At 60.2% G+C, this 21792-nt stretch overlaps 1 protein-coding gene across 4 annotated transcripts; it reads left to right on the top strand.

Moving 5' to 3' along the window:
* Positions 1-1035: 1035 nt before the first annotated feature.
* On the top strand, positions 1036-21602 carry PIK3R2 (phosphoinositide-3-kinase regulatory subunit 2). Of its 4 annotated transcripts, none has more exons than XM_042794527.1 (16): positions 1036-1164; positions 8355-9079; positions 12580-12672; positions 13162-13224; positions 14227-14358; positions 14550-14751; positions 15051-15136; positions 15437-15542; positions 15647-15745; positions 15903-16083; positions 16303-16428; positions 16679-16821; positions 17023-17199; positions 17485-17556; positions 17747-17917; positions 18166-21602. In XM_042794527.1, the coding sequence occupies exons 2-16, from the start codon at positions 8740-8742 to the stop codon at positions 18356-18358; spliced, it is 2184 nt and encodes a 727-aa protein (XP_042650461.1). In that variant the 5' UTR covers positions 1036-1164; positions 8355-8739; the 3' UTR covers positions 18359-21602. The 4 variants fall into 4 exon arrangements, with proteins under 4 accessions (XP_042650461.1, XP_032867476.1, XP_032867556.1 ...); XM_033011585.2 differs by lacking the exon at positions 1036-1164 and adding an exon at positions 5554-5838; XM_033011665.2 differs by lacking the exon at positions 1036-1164 and adding an exon at positions 5998-6058.
* The last annotated feature ends 190 nt before the right edge of the window (positions 21603-21792 follow it).

The raw sequence follows: 21792 nt of genomic DNA, 5'->3' as shown, positions 1-21792 counted from the left end.
CCCATGCCTAGTGCAGTGCCTGGTGCCCAGTGGGGTATCTGGTGCCCACTGCAGCAGCCAGTGCCCAGTGCTGTTCCCCATGCCCAGTGCAGTGCCTGGTGCCCAGCGCAGTGCCCGATGCTGTTCCCCATGCCCAGTGCAGTGCCCAGTGCTGTTCCCCATGCCCAGTGCAGTGCCCGGTGCTGTTCCCCATGCCCAGTGCAGTGCCTGGTGCCCAGTGCAGTGCCCGGTGCTGTTCCCCATGCCCAGTGCAGTGCCTGGTGCCCAGCGCAGTGCCCGGTGCTGTTCCCCATGCCCAGTGCAGTGCCTGGTGCCCAGTGCAGTGCCCGGTGCTGTTCTCCATGCCCAGTGCAGTGCCTGGTGCCCAGTGGGGTATCTGGTGCCCACTGCAGCAGCCAGTGCCCAGTGCAGTACCCGGTGTCCACAGCACCCACTGCACAGTGCAGTGCCCATGCCATGCCCCATGCCCACTGCAGTCCCAGTGCAGTGCCCGGTGCAGTGCCCGGTGCAGTGCCAGCGCCACGCCCCGTGCCCAGTGCAGTCCCAGTGCTGTGCCCCAGGCCCGGTGCAGTTCCCAGTTCATGTTGCAGTCGCAGTGCCCGGTGCAGTGCCCCACGCCTGGTGCACTTCCCATGCTCGGTGCAGGCCCGGTGCCGTTCCCCACGCCCACTGCAGTGTCTGGTTCCCGCTGCAGTTCCCAGTGCCGTTCCCGGTGCCCGGTGCAGTGCCCAGTGCCCGGTGCAATGCCCGGTTCCCAGTGCAGTCCTGGTGCCGTTCCCGGTGCCCGGTGCGGTGCCTGGTGCCCGGTTGCAGTGCTCGGTGCTCAGTACAGTCCCGGTTCCCGCTGCCGTGCCCGCTCCGTGGTCCCGACCCGCCGCCAGAGGGCGCCGCCGCGCTCTCCCTCGGCGCCTCGCGCCGTTTGGCGCCGGTGACCCCTCGGCTCCTTCCGGAGACGCTCCGGCGGGCGGGGGAGGGGGCGTGGCCGGGGAAGGGGCGTGACCGACGATGCTTCGGGCAGGTTCGTTCCTCTCCGGCTTCTTTCGGGTCTTTCCGGGGCGGGTTCGGGCCGTTCCGGCGGCTTTCGGGCCCTTTCCCAGGCTGCAGCCGGGCTGGGAGGCAGGAGCGGGCTGGAGCCGAGCGGCGGCGGATGGGGCCGGCGGAGAGGTGGGACGGGGCCGGGGGAGAAGGGGCCCGGGGCCGGAGGTTTGGGGGGGGGGGGGGGGGGGGTGGCATCGGAAGCAGACCCAGGGCGGGCCGGGCTGGCGCCGAGATCCGCGGGGAGCGCGGCCCCTCGGCGTGAGGCGCCTCGGGGGGCCCTGGGTGGGAGTGTGTTTCCCCCCCCCCCCCCCTCCGGGGCTGAGCCGCTGTCCCCTCCCCGGGGACAACACCGCGAATGTCCCCGTCGCCTTCCCGGTGGTGCCAATGCGGGCTGACCCGCTGCCGGGGCTGTGTCACCCCCACGGGCCGCGCCCCCCCGGGGTTGGCACTAGTGCCCGCCGCCCCGAGGTGCCAGGGCAGGTCCCCCCCTTTCCCCAGAGGTGCGTGTGTGTGTGTGTGTGTCCACCCCCTTTCCCCAGAGGTGCGTGTGTGTCCCCCCCCTTTCCCCAGAGGTGCGTGTGTGTGTCCCCCCCTTTCCCCAGAGGTGCGTGCGTGTGTGTGTCCCCCCTTTCCCCAGAGATGCGTGTGTGTGTATTCCCCCCCGCCCCTTTCCCCAGAGGTGCGTGTGTGTGTGTGTGTGTGTGTCCCTGTTTCCCCAGAGGTGCGTGTGTGTCGTTCCCCCCCCTTTCCCCAGAGGTGCGTGTGTGTCGTTCCCCCCCCTTTCCCCAGAGGTGCGTGTGTGCCCCCCCCCTGTTTCCCCAGAGGTGCGTGTGTGCCCCCCCCCTGTTTCCCCAGAGGTGCGTGTGTGTGTCCCCCCTGTTTCCCCAGAGGTGCGTGTGTGTGTCCCCCTGTTTCCCCAGAGGTGTGTGTCTGTCCCCCCTTTCCCCAGAGCTGCGCGTCCCTCACCCCGTGGTGCCAGGGCTGACCCTGTCCCCAGTCCCCCCCCCAGGCTATCTCCATCCCCAGCAGTGCTAGCACAGGGATCTCTGCGCCATTCCCCCCGCAGTGGGGCCAACACAGGGAACCCCCCCACACACCCTTGGTAGGATGCAGCTCCCATTGCTGGGGAGTCCTGAGCACCTTCCCTGGGTGGTAGAGCTGGAGAAAAGCGGCCTGTCAGGGGCTGCACAGCTGCAGCCTGGGCTGAGGGCTCAGCCCCACTGCAGTTCTGCCCCAGCAGAGCCCAGGCTGGGGCGGGATGGCCCAGGGATGCGCCTGTCGCTCTGGATGTTCCAGAGTCTGAGCTTTGCTCTCTGTAGACACAGTTCCCCCCAAACCCCCGGCTCTGGGACGGTGGCCAGCCCACCTCTTCCCAGTAAGGTTTGTGCTCTGTGTCTTTTTCCAATCCTGGGGACGTTTATCAGCCACTTGAAGAGGAAGCTTCCCATGGTCACGTACCTCCCAAACCGAGGGCTCGTGTTGAATATTTCTTGGGGGGGGGGGGGGAACCTGTCTAAAATGAGCCTCTAAAAGGGCTGGAGTGGCACCAGCATTGTGCCTTTCAGCACCTGTGCCCAACGCGGCAGAGGAATGGCCCCCTCTCCTCCCCATTAATGCGCGGCTTTTATTTCCCGAGCAGCTCTTAGAGCCACTGGGGAACTGGCCCTGTGACTTTCTCTGTGAGAGCAGAGAATGGAGACAGCTGAGTAAATATAGCCTAAATCACTGCTTTCCTGGCCATTCCCCCGCCCTTCCCTAACTTGCAAAGGGCTGGTGTGTCCCCGAGGCTGGGTTGGCCTCTGCTCTAGTCATCGACTCTTCCATGATGTGGGAAAGTCCAAGCCATGGTTTGGTTTCTTTGGTGACTCTCTTCTCTGACGTGGGCAGATCGTGCTTCAATCTGCCTGTGCGGTTCGCGGCGAAGCTTTGGTCCTCCTAAAGGTGATCGCTGCCCCAAACCCTCGGTTTTTAACTTGCTATAACAAGGCTTTAAGCACACAGGAAAATCCTTTCTGCCCGCAGTTGGGTCTCGCTGGATAAAAGCTCTGGGTTGGAAGAGAAACCGCGGCTCAGCTGGAATGTGGTGAGGAGCAGAGTGGTTTGCGGAGCCAGTTTGGAGCCATGTCAGAGCGCCGGCACTTTGCTCCGAGTGCTGGGGTGTGTTTACAATGAAAAAGAGTATTTATAATATCGAGGGCTCTTTTAATTCCTCTGGGAATATCTGGAGCCGCAGCTTGGAGCTAAAGTAACTGAGTAATGGAAGATAAAAAGCAAACAGAGGAAGGGACAGTGGATTTCTCAAGTTGGAGGGTCTTGCCTCTCTCAACCAATACCCAAATAATGCTGGTGCGCTAACATGGTTATCTTATAAGTTACTTCATACGATTGCTGTGCTGTGCAGAGCTGCTAATAAATTGTCATATAAATTCCAAATACCCTGGGGAATGTGATTCTAGGCAGATAAGTTAGCAAGAGCAGTTGGATTTTTTTTTTTTTTTTCATGTACTCGTTTTTTTTAGAGCTGTCATTTTTGAGGGAAGTAGCCAAAATACAGCTCCTGGGTTTATTTCTGAAAAAAGTCCCTAAGCTCAGCCCTGTGAATGCTCCTAAAATGGAAGTAGTGAGTTCTTGCTGCTTGGGGGCTGGTGTAAAGGGAGCCTGGAGTAAAGCAATGGTGCTGGTGTAGGGCACTTGGTCCTTCTCCTCTCGATGCTGGCATGTAAAAGTCTGGCCAAGTAAAATGCTCTTGCAGGGAGGAGAAAGTGTCTGAGGTGGGTAAGACAGGACAAGCTTCAACTGTAGCAAGAAAGTCCGACATCAGGAGAAGCCTCCAGACAGTAAGAAAAGTCTTGGAGCACGTCTGCAGATTGTCTGAGGTGTTCTCAGACCGTCCAGCCTTTGAGGAGGACATCGCTGAGACCTCCAGTTGTCTCAAAAATGAGGAAGGTATCGGTCATCCTGAGGCAGGGATTTATTAGGCTCCTCAAGTCCCTGCTAACCATAACATTTACTTTTTCAGTGAAATGTTTCAGATATTCCTTCACTTCCTCGGGCTTTGGTGAATAAAGCAAAAGATTTAATGAAACTCAAGTCTGAGCAGTAAATGCTCTGTACCCCTGGCAAAGGGCAGCTGATGGCCGTGGGCAGGGTGCTGCTACTCCTCGGGCTCTGTTCCCAGCTGCATGAGAAGCATTTCTTGGTAGAGAAAAGAGGTGAAAATGGCCTCAACTGCCCCGTGCCTCTGCTGCGATGCAGCCGCTCTCAGGACAGCAGGCCTGGCTTGGGCACGGCTCGCGGCACAGCTCGCATCCCCTGCTGCTTTTCCCTGTTTGGAGGGAAATACCAGCCGGCTTGGCAGCGCCGTGGCCGTCGCCAGCATGGGAGCATGAGCCCCCGGCACGGCTCCGGCTCTCCCCGCTCCTCTGGCTGCTTCCCCCGGGAAGCATGTCCAGCTCCGCTTCCCGAGCTTGCCCGGCTCGTTCCTCTGCAGCTCAGTCGTGGCATTGCCGCCTCCCGCCGCGGCCTCACCTGCGGCTCAAGCCTCACGAGTCATCACTTGGGCTCTTTGGCTTTGGGGGGGAGCTTGTCCAGGAGCGCAGGGGATAGCTGTGCTGTTTGTCCTGAATTATAAACCAGAGGTTGCCAAGCTCTCACCCTCTCCGCCCCGGTGCTCCTCAGTGGATCGGGTGCCCGTGGGCGCAGCGTGACCCCCGGCGTGCTCAGCACCAGCAGAGCTGCCCTGGCTGCATAGGTTGGAAAGACTCAAAACTGCAGCAGTTGTCACGATAGGGCACTGTGTGGCAGGCAGCTCCGTGACCATTTTCATTTCCATCCTAGTGGCATTGTCCTATTTTCTCTCTTTATTAAAGGATGGGTTTGTCCTCGTTTGTAACCCACTAACATGTAGTGTTTTGCAGTTCAAAACTTGATTTGGTGGTTTTTAGCTCACGAAGGATCTGATGTAACTTGGAAAGATTTGAGCTGTGTAGATTGTTGTAAGCATATTCTTCTCTTAAATATTTTTATGCATTCTTTCGCCTCGCTGGAGGGAAAGTAACGCTCAGTCTCGCTTCGAGTCAAGCTGCACTTTGAACTGCATTTGGAACTGGGTTAAAAAGCACAGGAACCACATTTAAAACGTTAAGATGCTTTTATTTATGTGCTGGGCACACACAAAAAGACTTGTAATGTGTTTTTTGTTTCAAACCAATGTATTAAACAAAGAAAGTATTGACAGCAGTTAATGAATCGAGGGATTGTTTCTGGGCGCCAAGATAGATTTACCAAAGGTATTTAGATGTCTGATGCATGGGATTTTCAGAGCAGCCTAAGCTCGCCAGCGCGGACACACGAGGTTCCTCTCTAAGAGCCGAGCAAACCTGGAGCTGGGCCCAGCTGAAATCTTTTGGCAAGCTGCTCCCTCTCTCCTGCGCACGCAGAGCCCCGGCTCGGAGGTGTGCTTCCAGCCGACAGGCTCATGCGTGTCCCGGGCTCTCGGCGCTGCCTTCCTCAACCTGCCTTCCCTCCAAAGAGCCGTTCCAGGGCTTGGGGAAGCGTGCGTTCCCTCTCCCCAAAGATGCGCTGATTTGGTCAGCTGCTCTCCGTGGGGTACAGAGCTTTCCTGACACTCAGCTCAGCCTGGGAAGCCACTCGCTGGGTCCGTGGCAGGACAGAGGACGAGTGTTTCCCCTGGAGAGGACAGCACCGGCGTTAACCATGTGGATTTGGGTTTCCCGGGGGGCTCCTCTCCCCAGTTCGTGGGCACTTGATCCACACAGGGGCTGAGCACAGGAAAGGCAGGTGAGGCTGCTCCGGGACCAGGCTGACTCTAAATTATTTGTAATTTTTTCCATGTGCTCAGTGACCCGCTGGGATGCGGTGACACAGGGCTGCGTCTCTGCGTTCCCACCGCAGGGAAGGAAGCTGGAAAGAGTCGACGGGGCAGGAGCTGCGGGACCTGCTCTTTGGAGAGACTCGGTGCTCCGGAGCGACTCTCTCCTCTTCCCACCCCTCCACGCAGGTCTGCTTTTAAAAGCTACTGAACAAGTTTGCCAGGGCTGAGCGTTTTGTCCTTCCAGCGTCTTCGGCTGCGCCGGCTTGTCTGAGGCGCCTGGAATCGGGGCTGGGATCTGCGGGTGGAAGCTGGGGAGGTGCCTTTGGGGGAGCATCGACCCCGCTGGGTTCGGGCTCTGCCGCCTCTGGGTGCGTTACGGGGTCTGTTCGCACTGGGAGGAGCGGGAGCTGCCGGCGTCTGCCAGCAGGCAGCTGCTGCTCAGGTCCCTGGCTGTCAGGCAGTGCCCCCAGCGCTGCCATCTCGGCTCCATCAGACCCTGACAGGCAGCATTCAGAGGGGCGAGGGGCAGGCAGTGAGCCTGGTCATAAATCTCTCTTTATGCTCTGGGTTATGAAGTAATATTTTCCTGGCCAGGGCTGTTGGACTGGGGAAGTGCAAGCTGTGCTGTGAGTTCCCTGCGGCCGCCATCCCGGCACGGTGGGAGCTTGCACGGCGGCTCTGCTGGGATGTGCTGCTTCTCCTACAAACACCCCCTCTGTCCCCACGGTTTCTCTGAGTCCTGCAGCCTGGTATTGCTCCTGGAGCTCTGCAGAAGCTCTCCAGCAACCCAGATCAGGCTCAGTCCTGTTCCCCACCCACCAGAGCCTGGCCGCAAGTGTCTTACCTCCCCGAGGGCAGTGCCTGCTCATTCATGGCAAAGACAGCCCAGCTGGGACGCTTGCCCGAGCTCAGGCAACTAGTGCGGGTCCTGGCTGCTGCACAGGTTTCATGTGCCGCAGCCCTTTTGTGCCTTTCCCCTTTGTCAAGGGAAGGAGCCCGCAGTGTGGAGCTGGGCTGGAGAGGCAAAGCTGGCTCCTCTCAGGCATCTCACATCCATCTCTGACTTTCTGGTAGGGTGCAGGGGTGGTAGCACATGCAGGAGGAAAGTAGCTGATGTGAACTGTAGCGCGTTGCTGGCCCGAAAGGGTTATTTTGAAATACTGCAGATCACCAGCAGTTAGTGCCTCTCGCGGAGTCCAACCAGCGGTCGGAGCAGCCTTGGCTTCGTGCCGTGCTTGGTTGTGCATTGACCCCACTGGGAAGGGTGCCCTGGCTCCCTTTGCCTCCTCGCCTCCCTCTGCAGAGGCTCCCGCAGCCCTGAAAAGCGCCTTCCTGCTCGCTAATAGCTTTCAGATGAGACTCAAGAGTTTGAGCTGGGTTTGGTGGTTTCTGGACCAAAACAGCTCAAGCCGTTAATAGGACCTGCAGCGTTTCAGCAGGCCGAGGGTGTCCTGGGGAAGGCTGGATTTTGGCTGCCCTGGTGCTTTGTAGGTCCGGGCCCTGGTTGCATGCTGTGGCTGCGGGAACTGGGACACTGGGATTTGCCTGGGGGAGGTGGAAAACTGGCCTGTGAGACCAGGAGGGGATGGGAAAAGAGGACGTGCCCAGCTGCCGGGAATACCCCGGCTCATACATCCCTTCAACATGTTATAACCCAGGTTTATTCTTTTTGGTGGATTTCTGGGCAGGGCAGGCAGCATAGTCTTCAATTTCTCTCTAAATAGCTGAAAGGCAGTTAGCAGCTCTCAGTAGACTTGTAGGCTTCTAAAGATTATTTTAACTCCTCTCACCTCCATCTCTGCAAAAAGAACCCGTGCCTGCACTTGATGATGTTGCTGCTTTTGAAAAGTTCAAAAATTTACTTTGCTCAGAGCAAAGCTTTGAAGTGCTGCTCTGTGGGAATGGCAAAGCATCTCGAAAGCCTTTTGCTGAAAGCTTGGTTAACCTACTTTTGTGGGCAGCTACCTTCAGAAAATGACTTTGTGGGGGATTGCATGGGGAGATGTAAAGGTGAACTGTGAAATTTAATCGATTTAACAAGAAAAGGTTAAATCTGTTTGTTTTGCTCCTATTCAGGGCCTCCAGCTGGTGGTTGCAGGGTCACCCTTTTCTGTATGCAAAAGTTCCTGCATAAAGGCTGTTTTGTCCCACTTGTTGTCTTCTTGTTTGCATAAGTGCTGCGAGGAGGGTAAGCTGAAGAAGCAGGAGTGAACCTCTTTAAGATGCAGAGCTGGTGCCTGACTGTAGCAGCAAGGAGGTGGCATTCCTGCGTGCAGCTGCTGGCTCCTCTCTTGCTTTTGGGAGTGTAAATTGGTATTAGCATGTCCTGGTTGGATCCAGGGCTCAGCATTAGCTGGTAGGTAGGAGAGAAACAAGTCCTGCCTCTCTCAGCTGCTCAGATGAACCCCTAGTTTGAATGTTGGCGTCTCGGGAGGGTGCGGGGTGCCTGGCTGTGCAGTGACAAGTCATCTTCTCTTTGCAGGCACTGGGAAGGGAGACATAGCATGCCACGCCGTTGTGGGCTGGAAGCTCACCGTGCTTTTGCCCCCCAGACTTCAGGAAACCTTCTTTTTTGGTGAAGCAAACCCCAAGCTCCTGTTCCTTTGCTGCATGCCCGCTCACCAGTGCTGGATTATGTTTGTCTCCTTCTCCCTTTGCTCCATAATTTGGTTGAATCGTGGTTTCAAGCTAAGGAAAAGGGGCTGCACCTAAGCGCGCCGGGGCACCCGGACCAAGCTGCTGGGGTGCTGATTCACGCAGAGACGTTCTGAGTGCTGATGGGGGAGAGCTGCCTCTGAGATCCTTCCTCTTCCCGTCCAAAACACGCTGCCTCACCGTTCAGCGCCGTTCTCCCCGCAGCAGAGAGAATGGGCAGCACCGATGGGTTCCAGTACCGTGCGCTCTACCCCTACCGCAAGGAGCGCGAGGAGGACATTGATCTGCAGCCTGGGGACATCCTGGTGGTGAGCAAGGGGGCCCTGCAAGCCTTGGGCTTCAAAGATGGGGATGAGCAGACCCCCAACCAAATCGGGTGGATCCTGGGCGTCAACGAGCGGACCAAGCAGAAGGGCGACTTTCCCGGCACGTACGTGGAGTACGTGGGGCCGGTGAAGATCTCCGTCCCTTCTCACCGGCCCCGAGTGCAGAGACCCCTGCCCGCCACGCCGGGGGCCGGCGGCTGCCGGCTGCAGGAGGCTCTGGAGCAAGGTAAGCCCCACTGCGGTGCCGTGTTGCTCCAAGATGCCTCCAGTCCCGGCGTGCGGTAGACGAGGGAGTATGAGTGTCTTTGCAGGACAGCGGAGAAGCCCTCAGCTCAGCAGGACTGGATTTCCCTCCCAGCAGCAGTGCGGTCGAATCGCCTGGGGGTTGCGGGCTTACGCTCAGTCCTGGCTGAGAAAAGAGGACGTTGTTCCTCCAGCTTATCAATCTGCTTAGCAGAGCTTCTTAGGGCGAGCCTTGTCCCACTCTTACCTCTCCAAGACCTCTCTGGCCCACAACCAGTCAGGTTCCCCATGGTCCTCCGTGCCTCTCTCTACTCCGCTAAGGGTTTTACCCTTTTCCCTCCCTTTAGGAATAAGTCCTGACCTCTCCCAACCACCTCCCTGCCTCTGGAGTGCCCGGGGCACTGCTCCCTGCCAAGAGCCGCTCAGCCCTGCTGAGACACACAGTTACTTGTCTCTCTGGGCAAGAGGAGAAAAGTCAGGGTCTAAAAGAGTATTTCCGAGAACTGGAGCTAATTGCTTGTCTGCCTGGCACCCGTCCCTCGCCGTGGCTCGCAGAGCTCTCGCTGGGGCTGGGCGGCTGCCCTCGGGCAGGGCATGAGCCGTCCTGCACCTGCGGCTGCCTCCCAGCCGGCGCTGGGCTTGGCACGGACCCGCTCCGGGAGCTGGGAGAGCCGCTGTGCCTCAGCGCTGCCTGTGGAGCTGCAGCAACTGCCTTCTCTTTGCTGATTTTTAAATGTTTTGGGGGTTTTGGTTTTTTTTTTGACTCCTGGGCACATGAACCCTGTGGCAGAGGCTCAGCAGCCCCCAGGTGCTCTGAGACAGTGAATAGGGGTGATAGCCACACTTTACCTTCCCATGCCTTGGGGAAAAGCTCATACTGGTGCACACAGGAGGAATGGGGTCAGCAACAGGAGCTGGTGAGCATCAGAGAACGCTCCTGGCTGGCAGTTCTGCATCCTTCCTGTCCCTCTGTGCCTGGAAGCCACGGCTATCCCATCAGATGCTTCTGGGGTCTTCAGGATTGGAAAGGAGTCCCCGTCTCAGAAACCAGGGTGGTGGGGCTGGTGCGGCTTCCCACAGCTGCCTCCCATGCTCCCGAAACCAGAGGGGTGGCCCCAGGAAATGTCTCCGCAGGGTGGGAATGCGGCCGGGCCGTGCGTTTGGGTTGGCAGCGAGAGCCGCTGACCTGAGTCATCCCACTCGCAACCTGCCTTTCCAAGAAAGCAGCTCCTCTTGGGAGCCCGGGCCATGCTCTGTGGTGGATGTGTCGGCCTTGCCTGCCTCCAGCCCTGCGCTCCCTCGAGGGCTGTATTTATGCCTTCATGGACTCTCTCCTCCTCTTTCTTCTCAAGCGGGGCTTGCTGGAGGTGTGTCTGGGTGGTCAAAGCCGCTGCCCCGCGCAGGGTTTGGGGATCTTTGGGATGTGGAAGAAGATACGTGCCAAAGCTCCCGACACACAGAAAAGACGTGGTTGGGAAAGAAACCAAAAGCCAGCCAGCCTGCATCCTGCCCAAGGATGAGACAGAGTGAAGGTCAGGTACCAGGGCATGTGAGGGGGGTGCCAGCCCTGTCCCCGGTGGGTGCATCCCCACGGCCACCCTCCCCACCTTGGGCACAGCAGGGGCCTGCAGCGTGGCAATTGAAACACCGAAGGCCATTTTGCATGCAGCCTACCGGAATGATGGTGGGGAGACACGTTTTTGCAACTGAGAACCCGTATTTAAGCCAAACCCGTGTTATTTCTTCGCGGTCGGCACTTTGGGAGGTGCAGAGATGTCTCCTGGCTGCCCCGTGAAGCTCAGAGCTGGCGGTGTTTCTTCCCTGTTTCCAGGTCCTGTCCTGACTGGCAGGAATCTCTTAGTTCCCCCCCCCAGTGTCACACGCAGAGCAGGGCCGGTGCCACGGTTGTCACGCAGCCTGGGAGCAGGACTGGCCCTGCAGAGCGGCGAGACCCAGCGCTTTCTACCGGTGAATTTACGAGCTGCCTGGTGTTTGCCTTCCGCAGAGAACGCAGGCGGAAAATGCGGCTCGGAAATATTTCCGCAGCTGCCCCGGCCGTGCTGTGAGCAGCCTTGTTCACGGCGGCCCAGCCCGGAGGCCCGGCAGGCTCAGGAGCTGCTGCTGGCTCCGGCACAGGCTGCCTGATAAAAAAAGGCAAGCTGCTGCCTGCTGAAGCAGCACATTCCCGGCCGGGCCACGTGGGCAGCACCAGTATTTATTCTCCCTTCAGCCCTTCCCAAGGGTCAGGCTTGGAGCTGCCAGCCTGGCAGCTTGCCTTTAGCTTCCCCACCCTGACCAGCACCACGCTGGGCCCCTTCCTGTGCCCAGGGGTTCTCTCTGGTGGGGGATTGCCCCACCACCACCAGCACAGGTCCTTGCTGGTTGCCTGCCCCGTTTGCTCCCCTTTCCGCAGCTACGCTGACACGAGCTGCTTCATCTTCCCCGCGATGCTGCGGGTGCAGGAGGGCTCAGCCGGGTGCGGAGTTTCAGCTGGCTGCGCCTCATGGCGAGACCACACTGGGCGGGTTCGGGTCAGAGCCGTGATAACAAAGCTGTGTTTCGCAACAGGGAGCAGCCTTTTGGCTCTGCCTCCCCTTGAGTGGAGCGTGCCGAGTGTCCTCACCCACTGTGGGCTCCCCAGGGTCTGCACGGTGCCGTGGACTGCTCCGGAGGAGCCTCTTGCACCGGCTGGTGCTCAATTGGAAGCGAGATGGAATCTGGCACCGCTCATCTTTCGGCAAGCCTCCCGCTGGCAGCTGCCTGGCCGGGCCTGCGTGCTCCTGCCCCAGCATGCGTCACCCCTCCAGCACAGGGGAAAGGGGGTGCCCGGAGCCAGGACCTCAAGATTTTCTGGAACTGGCAGTGAAATGCCACCCAATGTAGATCCCCCAGGAAGGGGGGCACCCCAGTCCTGTGCCGCAGGCTGTCTGCACCCTGTAACAGCTTGCACGGAGGCTGTGGGCTCGCGGGGAGGGGGAGGCAGAGGGCTGGTTTCCATGTTAAACGAGCAATCAAGGGCAGGAATTTGCTGACATGGCGTTCTGTCTGAATCGCTGGATTAATCACAGCTCACCACCGCGAGCGAGCTCCCTGGCTGTGTTCCTCCACCAGCCCCTGTGCCGGGCAGGGACCGAACCCAGCCTGAGCTCCAGGAGCCCTGGTAACCCCTGCACTGCCCGCCCTGGGGTGCCGGGGTCCCCACAGAGATAGGCTCTGCAGGGAGCAGTAGGGATCCCCCTGTGCACATCCCATCAGGGGCTTGGGGAAAGGCTCAGCAAGTGCCGTGCCAGCTTCTGGGCTAGCTCACAGGATCCCTCCAGCCTCTGTGCTGTGTTTGCGTGGGCTGAGACCTCGTGGCAGGGGCCACGGCTTTCCTCGCTCTCAGATGCTGCCGTTGGGAGCAGCGTTGGTTGTGCCCCAGCTCAGCTCCACTGCTGGGGGCTGAGCTGGGGCTGACCCCTTCTCTCCCTCTTTCTCCCCCAGGGTCTCCTCTCCCAGATCTGCAGGAGCAGTTCAGCCCTCCTGAGATTGCACCGCCGCTGCTGGTGAAGCTGGTAGAAGCTATTGAGAAGAAAGGTAATGCGGGATGCTGAGCACTGCGGGGCTGATGCTCCCCAAAACCCCTCAGTGAGGGCAGAGGGGGGAGGCAGCTGTCTTTAAAAGCTGTTGGCGTTGGACTGAGCTCCGTGGGGTGTGCAGGACGCAGCTGCCTGCAGAAGGGGAAGCCGTCCCGCTCCTCCCTGCCTTGAGCTGCTGTTGCCCAGAGCTGGGCTTGACCTCGCTGCACCGTCCTGCGCAGAGCCCCGGGGTGAGGGTGCTGGGTCTGCACGCGGGATGCCTGCGCGCCCCGGACGGGTGCTGGGGTCTGGGAAGAGCTTCTAGCCCGGATCTGTGCCGTGGGGGGGAGAAACGGAGCCACTGAACCGGGTGTCCTGGGGGCCAAGGGGGCTGCGGCAGGAGGTGGGTTTGGTCAGCACCCAGGCCTGGTTTAGCCATGCCGTTGCCTGGGCTGGCACCGAAACGGTGCGCGGCTCGCAGCTCACAGCAGCGTCCCCGCTTCCGCAGGGTTAGACGGCGAGATGTTGTACAGGACATCTGGCTCCGAACTGAGGCAAGCGCTGAGAACCGGTAAGAACCAGCTCCGCGTGGTGAGGAGGCGAATCGGCTCAGATGGAGGAGATTAGTGGATGTGACAGCGCCAGCAGTAATGCAATCCAGGCCAGGCTCGCCTGGGCCCGGCAGTTCCTGACTCCCGGCACGCTGCCCGTGGGGCTGGGCCGGCCCCGTCCTGCGTGGAAGGGACAGGAGAGGGGGGGAGGATTCCTGCCACCCGCCGTGGGCTGGAGCAAAGGGACGTGGCGCCACTCGGAGAGCGAACCCCTGTGCTGTCTCTTCAGGGTGCCCCGCTCTCGGGGTGCTCTGCTGATGGGCTGGCGGAGGCTTCGCTGGCTCTGTCACGCCGCTAATAAGCAGGGGAGGATCTTTCAGCTCAGCTTGGTGGCTGGAGCTTTGGCTCTGCTGTGCCGGGAGCTGATGTTTCTGCCGGAGAGACTTCAGAGCTGTCTGCCCCTCGGCTGGGCTTGGGCCTCATCTGCCACTGCGCTGGCTTGTCCCTTTCCACAGGCATTCTTGCAAACCCCAGCTACACGGTGCTGTCACCTCTGGCCGCGCTGCTTTTGGGCCAGGCTTTAAGTGCTGTCCCGACAGCCTGCGCCTTGCAGTTGTGGGACAGCACGGTTCGAGGGAGACGTTTTTCCCCGTCGGGTTCAGCATGTGGCTGCTCAGTCTGCGCTTGTCTCTACAACACAGGGAACAAAACTCACCCAAGTCATCCGTGCGCAGGATTCCTGTCGCAGAGCTCAGGGAAAAGGGTGTGGGCACCCAAAATGACCTCTACCCTCTCCTGGGGCAGGGGATCTGCCTGGGTTCCCAAAGCCAACTTATTTCTGGGGTGTAGGGAGCATTTCCAGGCATCCCCTGTCACGTGGACTGCCTGAGCTCCCTTGTGGTGCCGTGTCCCAAGAGAGCTGGCCGGGTGGTGTGTCTGGGATGGGTGGTGGCAGCACCGGCGCTGCCGGCTGGGTGTCTGGTGCTGTCCCCACCACCCATGGGAAATCGGTGCCCTGGCAGATTGGACCCTGGGCGACCTGGAGCCCTTCGACGTGTACTCCCTGGGCGAGGCGCTGCGAGGCTACCTGCAGGACCTGCCCTCCCCCGTGGTGCCAGTGTCCGTGCACGGAGACATCCTTCGTGTCCTGCAGGGTAAGGGCCTCTCCTGGCTGCGCTTGGGAATGGGTGGCTGGGCGGGACAGGCGTGTTTGGGGTATTAAAATAAATCCTGTCCCTATGGGGTCTGGCACACGGCCCCTGCTGCTGACAGCGCTCCCACACTGGAGCGTGGAAAGCGGTGCCGGCGATCCCAGCCCTTCCATCGTGTCTTGTTCTTTCCCCAGAGATCCCCCAGCCGGAGAATTGCCGGAAGCAGCTGCTGCTGGCCCTGGAGTCGCCTGCGGTCCCGCTCCAGAACACGCTCACCCTGCAGTTCCTGCTCCGGCATCTGGGGAAGGTATCGCAGCAGGCCGAGAGCAACAACCTCCACCCTCGCGCCCTGGGAGAGATCTTCGGTCCCCTTCTCCTCCGGCTGCCTGGCGCCAGGTACATGAGGCTTTTGGGTTCCAGCCGTCGGCCGCTGTGCCTGCCAGGACGAGGAGTCCAGCCTGTAACAGCAGGTCTGCCCGCAGCCCCTGCCTCGCTGCACGGGGGATTAAACCTCTGGCAGCACGCAGAGGTGGGACTCAAAGCCAGGGCAGAGCCCTTGCTTTTGTGTCAGCCTGGATCTGGCAGCTGGGATGAACCAGATGACCCCGGCTTCCCCTTTGCCCCTGGGGGCACGGGACCGGTACCAAGTTCTCCCCCACAACCACTGCTCTTACTTGGCTCCTCTCTCCCTGCAGCCCAGAGCTGAGCCCTGACTTCTCCGTCCTGTTTTTGGAGATACTTCTGCAGACAAAGGAATTGGAACCAGAACAGTTGCCTCCAGGTACTGAGATGCCCCTTCCTTGGCACCCGAAGCGCTGGCATTTGTGCTTCGTGGGTGTGGAGTCTCTGCCCCCATGAGTGGGTTGCTGAGGGCGTTTCTGTAGCCCAGCTGTGCCTGGAAGCCCATTCGAGGTGTTCATCTGTGGCTGTAGATGAGCCTGGAGCAGCTCCTGGCAGCGTGGTGGCCAAGGGGGCTTCCCCAGATAGTCACTGCATGGAGAGGGGACCCAACACTCTGAGAAATTACCCGTGGGGAGCTGGGACTCGGGTCCACCCTGCTTCAACCCTCCTTCCCTTCCAGCCCTGCCTCCAAAACCTCCTAAGCCAAAGCCCAGTGCAGCCAGCTTGGCCAACGGGAACAGCGTGCCCTTGCAGGACGCCGAGTGGTACTGGGGTGACATTTCTCGGTAAGGGCAGGGGGGGGTACACACACTGAGTGCCCCCATCCATCGAGTTACCTAGGGGAGCTCTGGTTGCACCTCACAGACCACGACAATCATGTTCCTTGCAGGGAGGAGGTGAACGAGAAGCTACGGGACACGCCGGATGGTACCTTCTTGGTGCGCGATGCCTCCAGCAAGATCCAGGGAGAGTACACGCTCACGCTCAGGTAGGGTGCTGGGGTCCCCTGAGAGCCTGCGCTGCTCTGGGGTGGAGCTGGGGGGTCAGCGTGTGTCCCAGTGCTTCGGGCTGCCTGGACACCCAAACATCAGGCTGGCGTAGGGTGCTGGGGTGCTAAGTGCCCTCTTCTCCCCTCCCCGCTACAGGAAGGGAGGCAATAACAAGCTGATCAAGATCTTTCACCGGGAGGGGAAGTATGGCTTCTCGGAGCCCCTGACTTTCGGCTCGGTGGTGGAGCTCATCACCCATTACCGGCACGAGTCGCTCGCCCAGTACAACGCCAAGCTGGACACCAGGCTGCTCTACCCCATCTCCAAGTACCAGCAGGTGAGGCTGCAGGGATGCCGCTGGCCGGCACAGCCAGAACCAGGGGCATTCCCTCATCCCCTCTCTTCCCTTTGGTAGATGACAACGTCCCCCCCTTCCCTTGTGCTGGGTTGTTGCTTTGTGGGGTGACTGACAGGGTTGGGGGGAGGGTCTGGGACCGGACCTGCTGCCTGGCAGTTGGGCAGGAGCAGGTCCTGACCGAGGCTGTGCCTATGCCAGGACCAAGTGGTGAAAGAAGACAGCGTGGAGGCCGTCGGGGAGCAGCTGAAGGTCTATCACCAGCAGTACCAGGACAAGAGCTGGGAGTACGACCTGCTGTACGAGGAGTACACGCGCACATCCCAGGTACGTGGGTGTTGCCTTCCCCTTGGGAGCACGGGCCCCGCGGGCTGCCCTGACACCCCCTGATCGCTGGAGAGCAGAGATCGGGCACCCGCTGCCTCATCTGTCTGCTCCCGGACTTGTGGGGACTCCCCAGAGAATGGGCTTTGAAGTGGGGGCTGTTTTGGCTGCAGCAAGGACAGTGCCGCTTTAGCGGGGAGGGAGAAACCTGCCCAAATGCTCCCCCTTCCTCAGCTCTCCCCTCCCTTTTCAGGAGCTGCAGATGAAGAGGACAGCAATTGAGGCCTTCAACGAGACGATCAAGATCTTTGAGGAGCAGTGTCAGACGCAGGAGAAATGCAGCAAGGAGTACATCGAGCGCTTCCGACGGGAGGGCAACGAGAAGGAGGTGCAACGGTGAGGACGGGGGGGTGGTGGTGACCTGCTCTGCCTGGGGAAGGGCCCTTGAGGGCTGGAAGGACCATCCTGGCCCAGCGCAGAGCCGAGGCATGTGCAATCCTTGTCTCTCCAGCAGCGTGCTGTGGGCTGGAGCTGGCAAGCTGCTTTCTCTGCCTCCCCCGCTCTGGCTCACAGCCTAAACCCCCTTCTTTCTCCCAGGATCCTCATGAACTCAGAGAAGCTCAAGTCTCGCATCACAGAGATCCACGACAGCAAGATGAAGCTGGAGCAGGACCTGAAGAAACAAGCCTCGGAGAACCGGGAGATCGACAAGCGCATGAACAGCCTCAAGCCAGACCTCATGCAGCTGCGCAAACTGCGGGACCAGTATTTGGTGTACGTAGTGCCTGCCCCCGCAGAGGGCTGGGAGTGGGGCCCTGCTGCCCCTCCAGCCTGGCCCGGGAGAGATCCAGCTGGCTCCTTGAGGGCTTTGGGGCTTGTTGGACCGGCTTGGGGGCTGCTGGAGCAGGAGGGAGCCCTGCAGCATGCGGCCTCGGGGCACGGCGGTCCCTCAAAGGGGACGGCTGCTGCCCTCTGGCGATGGCTGCTCGAGCGGTGGCTGGCCCGGCCGCCGCAGACCGGGCACGCTGCCCGGGCTGAGCTCTGCTTCTCCTTCCCCAGGTGGCTGACGCAGAAGGGTGCCCGCCAGAAGAAAATCAACGAGTGGTTGGGCATCAAGAACGAGACAGAGGAGTGAGTGTCCCTGCTCGCGCGCTGCGGGGGGTTGCAGGAGCGCAGGCTACGCAGCGGGTTCTGCCTGCACCGGCACCGCGGGATGGTCCCAGCTCCCTCCCTGGGAGCTGAGGACATCGTCCCTGGTGGAAGCAGTGGGAGGGGAGACGTGGGGGGCCATGAGTCTGACCCTGCCTGTCCTCGATTGCAGCCAATACTCCATGATGGACGACGAGGAGGAGCTGCCCCACCACGAGGAACGAACGTGGTACGTGGGGAAGATCAACCGCTTGCAAGCAGAAGAGATGCTGTGCGGCAAGCGGGACGGCACCTTCCTGATCCGTGAGAGCAGCCAGAAGGGATGCTACGCCTGCTCCGTGGTGTGAGTACCCCCAGGCAGAGGTGGCAGGCGGGGGGGGGCTGGCACGGGCTGTGCTCCCCCATCTCTCTGCCCTCCTCTTGCCAGTTGCTGGAGGCTGACGGAGGCGTCCCCGAGGTCTCCCGTCTGCCTCGGTTCCCCCTGCCAGGGCCTTGGGCTGCGTTGGTGACAGCCACTTGTGCCCTGCTGTCCCTGTCCCCGCGGGGCTCCCTGTTGTGCCGCTGACCCGTGCTCCCTTGTCTCCCTGGCAGGGTGGACGGTGACACCAAGCACTGCGTGATCTACAAAACGGCGACCGGCTATGGGTTCGCTGAACCCTACAACCTCTACGCCTCCCTCAAGGACCTGGTCTTGCACTACAAGCACACGTCCCTGGTGCAGCACAATGACTCCCTGAATGTCACGCTGGCTCACCCGGTCCTTTCCCAGCCACCAGCCAGATGAGCAGCCTGTGCACAACACAACAGCTGCCTTCAGCTTCTCCCCAGGGCGCTGCTTTCTGGCTCTGGACTCTTGCACCCTGTATAGTTGAGTCTCTGTGCTCCTGCCCCTCCAGAGCCTCTGATGACCGTTCCTGATGTCCCTTTTGGTCAGTAGCTGAAACCCGTGTTGGCTGATGGGACAAAAAGGCTGGGCTGCTGATTCCCCAGCCTCTAGGAGGTGGGATCCAGTTGTGATTGAATTGCTGGGGGTGAGCACAGCCCCCTCCCCTTCCCCGATAAGCAGGTCAGATCCCTTTCTTGCTGTCAGGTCACCCCGCTACGCATCACTGTAGAGCTAGGTTCCCGATTCCTCGGCGACGGTCAGCGCCCCAGCCGAGCTCTGCTCTGAGCGAGGGGCTCCCTGCCTGGATTCTGGAGGAGGCAGAGGAGGAGGAGGCTCCGCTGAGCGGTTGAGCTTGTGCATCCTCCACTCTCGCTTCCCTCAGTGATCTTGCAGGCTGCGGTGGTGTCTGGTACGAGGGGTGCTGCTCTTCCATGCAGAGACTCGCTTAGAAAGGAGAAACCCCATCCTCTGTGGGGCTTCTCAGCTGAGGTCTCTGCTCCGTGCCGTGCCCCCACCTCACCGTCTTGTTCCCTAATGTCGTAATCGCCTCTTGAGTGTTGCTGTCTGGGGAGGGAGGATCTGCTTGGCGATGAATCTCTCGCCTTCGTTGTGCCAACTAAGCTGTGAAATCCGTGTTGGTACCCGTGTTTTTCCCGGCAGGATCTATGGGGTGCACAGCTCGTTGTTTCCAGCTGTCTTCAGTGAATCTCTGCAAACGTAACCCGTTGAAGCTAACTGTAGCTCTGTAAATATGGTTCTTTTCGTAATTGGCTGCTTATCTAGTACTGGTGTTTGCTGAACTCCCACTACGATATGCAAGCGCCTGAGCAGCAGCTGCCCGGGCTGCTGCAGACTCGGGTCCTGCCAGCTGAAGCAGGAGGGAGCCCGAGTCCGACGCACGCTACGAGCCCTACACAAAATGAAGGACCTCTCTGCTGCAGGAGGACGGTATCTCCGCTGGGCCAAGGGCCTTAGCGCATAGAAATGTATATGCATGATGTCGAACTATGTATGCAAAGCACTTGTAATCATGAGTACTGTATGGGGACTTGGGGGGGGGGGCGGGAAGAGCTGGGGGTTGCTGTAGTGCTGCCCATCGTAGCTGGCTGGCGCGGGCAGGGGTTTGTTGTGTCTGAGTTCAGAGGGCTCGAGGGCAGCGGAGGTGGCCCTGGCAGAGCTTTAAAAGCTGGACTTGGGCTGAGAGTTGAGGCCATGGTGGCATTTGCTTTACTGGGTTGTCCCGTCTGCCTGGCTTGAAGAAAGCATTAATTGTCCTCTTTGATTTGCCAGAGAGGCTCTTTCGCTTCCAGAGGCCGCGTCCTCAGGACGGGCTGCTGGGTGCTGTAGGCTTTGCCGCTTCTGTTCGGTGTTGCGACTCAGGCTCCGCCGGATCTGCGGGGTGCTGCCCGCTCGTGCTCCGCTTGCATCCTGTCCTCGACGTGCCACCTGCGTTGGGGACCGCGCTGTCCCTCCTCCCCCGGCCAGCTCTGCTTCTCACTTTGCTCCAGGCCGGTCCCCAGAACCTTTTGGATCGGGGATTGCTGGAGCAAACGTCCCATTCCTGTTGCTTGCGGCAGCTCTGCTTATGCTCGACTGTACAGACCCCCCTCCCTGCTCTGCCTGCCCTCCCCGGGCCCTGCGCCATGGTTTTTGGTTTGGATTTGTCGGCGTTTGGTGCTCTGTGGATACGGGGCAGCAGTGCTGGCCCTGACCCACCGCAGCCCAGGCGTGCGCTTGCGTGCTGTGTTTGTTCGGGGATCACTTGGGAAAAGCTGTCAGGGATAATTAAGGGAATAGTTTAGGCTGGGACGTATGAGAGATAAGAGCACGTGAGAATGGGGCAGGGAGGCCCAGGGCTCACAGCTCTCTCTGCAGAGGCCTCCCGGGGGCTGGGGGGGGTCATACCAACACCCCAAAGCTTTCTGCCAGGCTCCCACACCGGTCATTTGCAGCCTGGAGCCTCTGCCCCGTTCCCGCGCTTCCAGCGTGTCCCTGCACCGTGGGGCAGGCTGCAGGTGGGTGGGACCCTCCAGCCGCTCGCCCCACGGGGTCCACATCCCCCCCCACACCCCACCAGTGTGAGCTCGGGGCCCATCCTGCCCCGGGGGGAGCTTTTGTTCACGCCAGGCCCTGCCGTGCATCTGCGAGAGTCTCAGCTTAAAGCCGTCGCCTGTTGACACTTCGCTTGGTGCTCGCTCCGGCTCTGCTGGCCGGTGAAATTCCAGCTTAACACCTTTTTTTTTTTTTTTAATCCTTTTGGCTGAATTTCTGCTGTTCTCCCCACGCTATCCCTTCCTGACACCCAGCCAGAGCCTCTTCCTCCCCAGGAGCGTGGGCAGCTCAGCGTGAGCTGGGGGGGGGTCACGGTCACCCCTCTGCCTCTTCCAGCACTGCCGTTCCTGCCCGTCCCCGACAGGGCTCTGCGTGCAAGTCCTGTGTACAAGGAGGAGGAAAATGCCCTTTCCCAGGGCTGCCTTTCCCTGACGGTGCTTGACTTGGCTCCCCGAAACGCAGCTTTTCCCTCATCTCCCCCTGGGGTGGAACCCCAAGCCCCGAGCTCCCCGCCTGCAGTGCAGCTCCCCCCCCAACCCCCCCCCGCCCCGAATGAGCTAGTTGTGATTTGTGCTTTGATGCTTTTCGCTCGTGCTTCGTGTTCACGCCGCCGGACGAACCCGGGAGCGATGTGTTTCGAGGCCCCAGGCTGTGCTTTGCTGCTTGTGACACCCCCCCCCCTCCCTTCCCCATGTCCCCCCAAAACCAGCCGCTCACCCGCATCCCGTGGGTGCAACGTGGCCGTTCCTGCTCCCCGGGGCCCAGCTCCGGTTTTGTCCCGCCATGTCCCGGCTCGGGATGCTCCACGCTCCCCCGTGTAACCCCCCCCCCCGAGAGCTCTTGTGTCACCGGAGGCTTTGTGCTCGGAGAGGACGTGGCGGCTGCGTGATTTTAGTTCCTAGGTATATGCAATAATAAATAACTTGCCACTTCAGCTGTTCGTTACCAGCAGTAGTTCTCTATGCTCTTTCTGTTGATGTTTACTAATGTAAACCCAGTATTTGTTACTGTAAGAGGATTTTTGTACGGTACTTCAAAAAAACCCACAAAAAACAACAAAAAAAAAATTAAATAAACAGAATTAATGAAATGGCTGTGGGGATTTCTGTGCGAGCGGAGGCGGGGAGGGTATTGGGGCTGTGCCCCAGCTCCCAGACTGGGTGCAGGATGTGACCCATCGCCCAGGCTGGGGCTGGGGCAGGCGGGGGCCAGCCCCGGGCTCACCGGCTGGGCAAGCGAGGGGGTGGCAGCCGAGCCCAGAGGGGTAAGAAATGGCCGGA

The sequence above is a fragment of the Tyto alba genome, unplaced genomic scaffold (assembly GCF_018691265.1).
Source record: "Tyto alba isolate M040663 unplaced genomic scaffold, T.alba_DEE_v4.0 Super-Scaffold_20000042, whole genome shotgun sequence".
Classification (NCBI taxonomy): Eukaryota; Metazoa; Chordata; class Aves; order Strigiformes; family Tytonidae; genus Tyto; species Tyto alba.
This window is presented reverse-complemented; position numbering and strand designations above follow the sequence as displayed.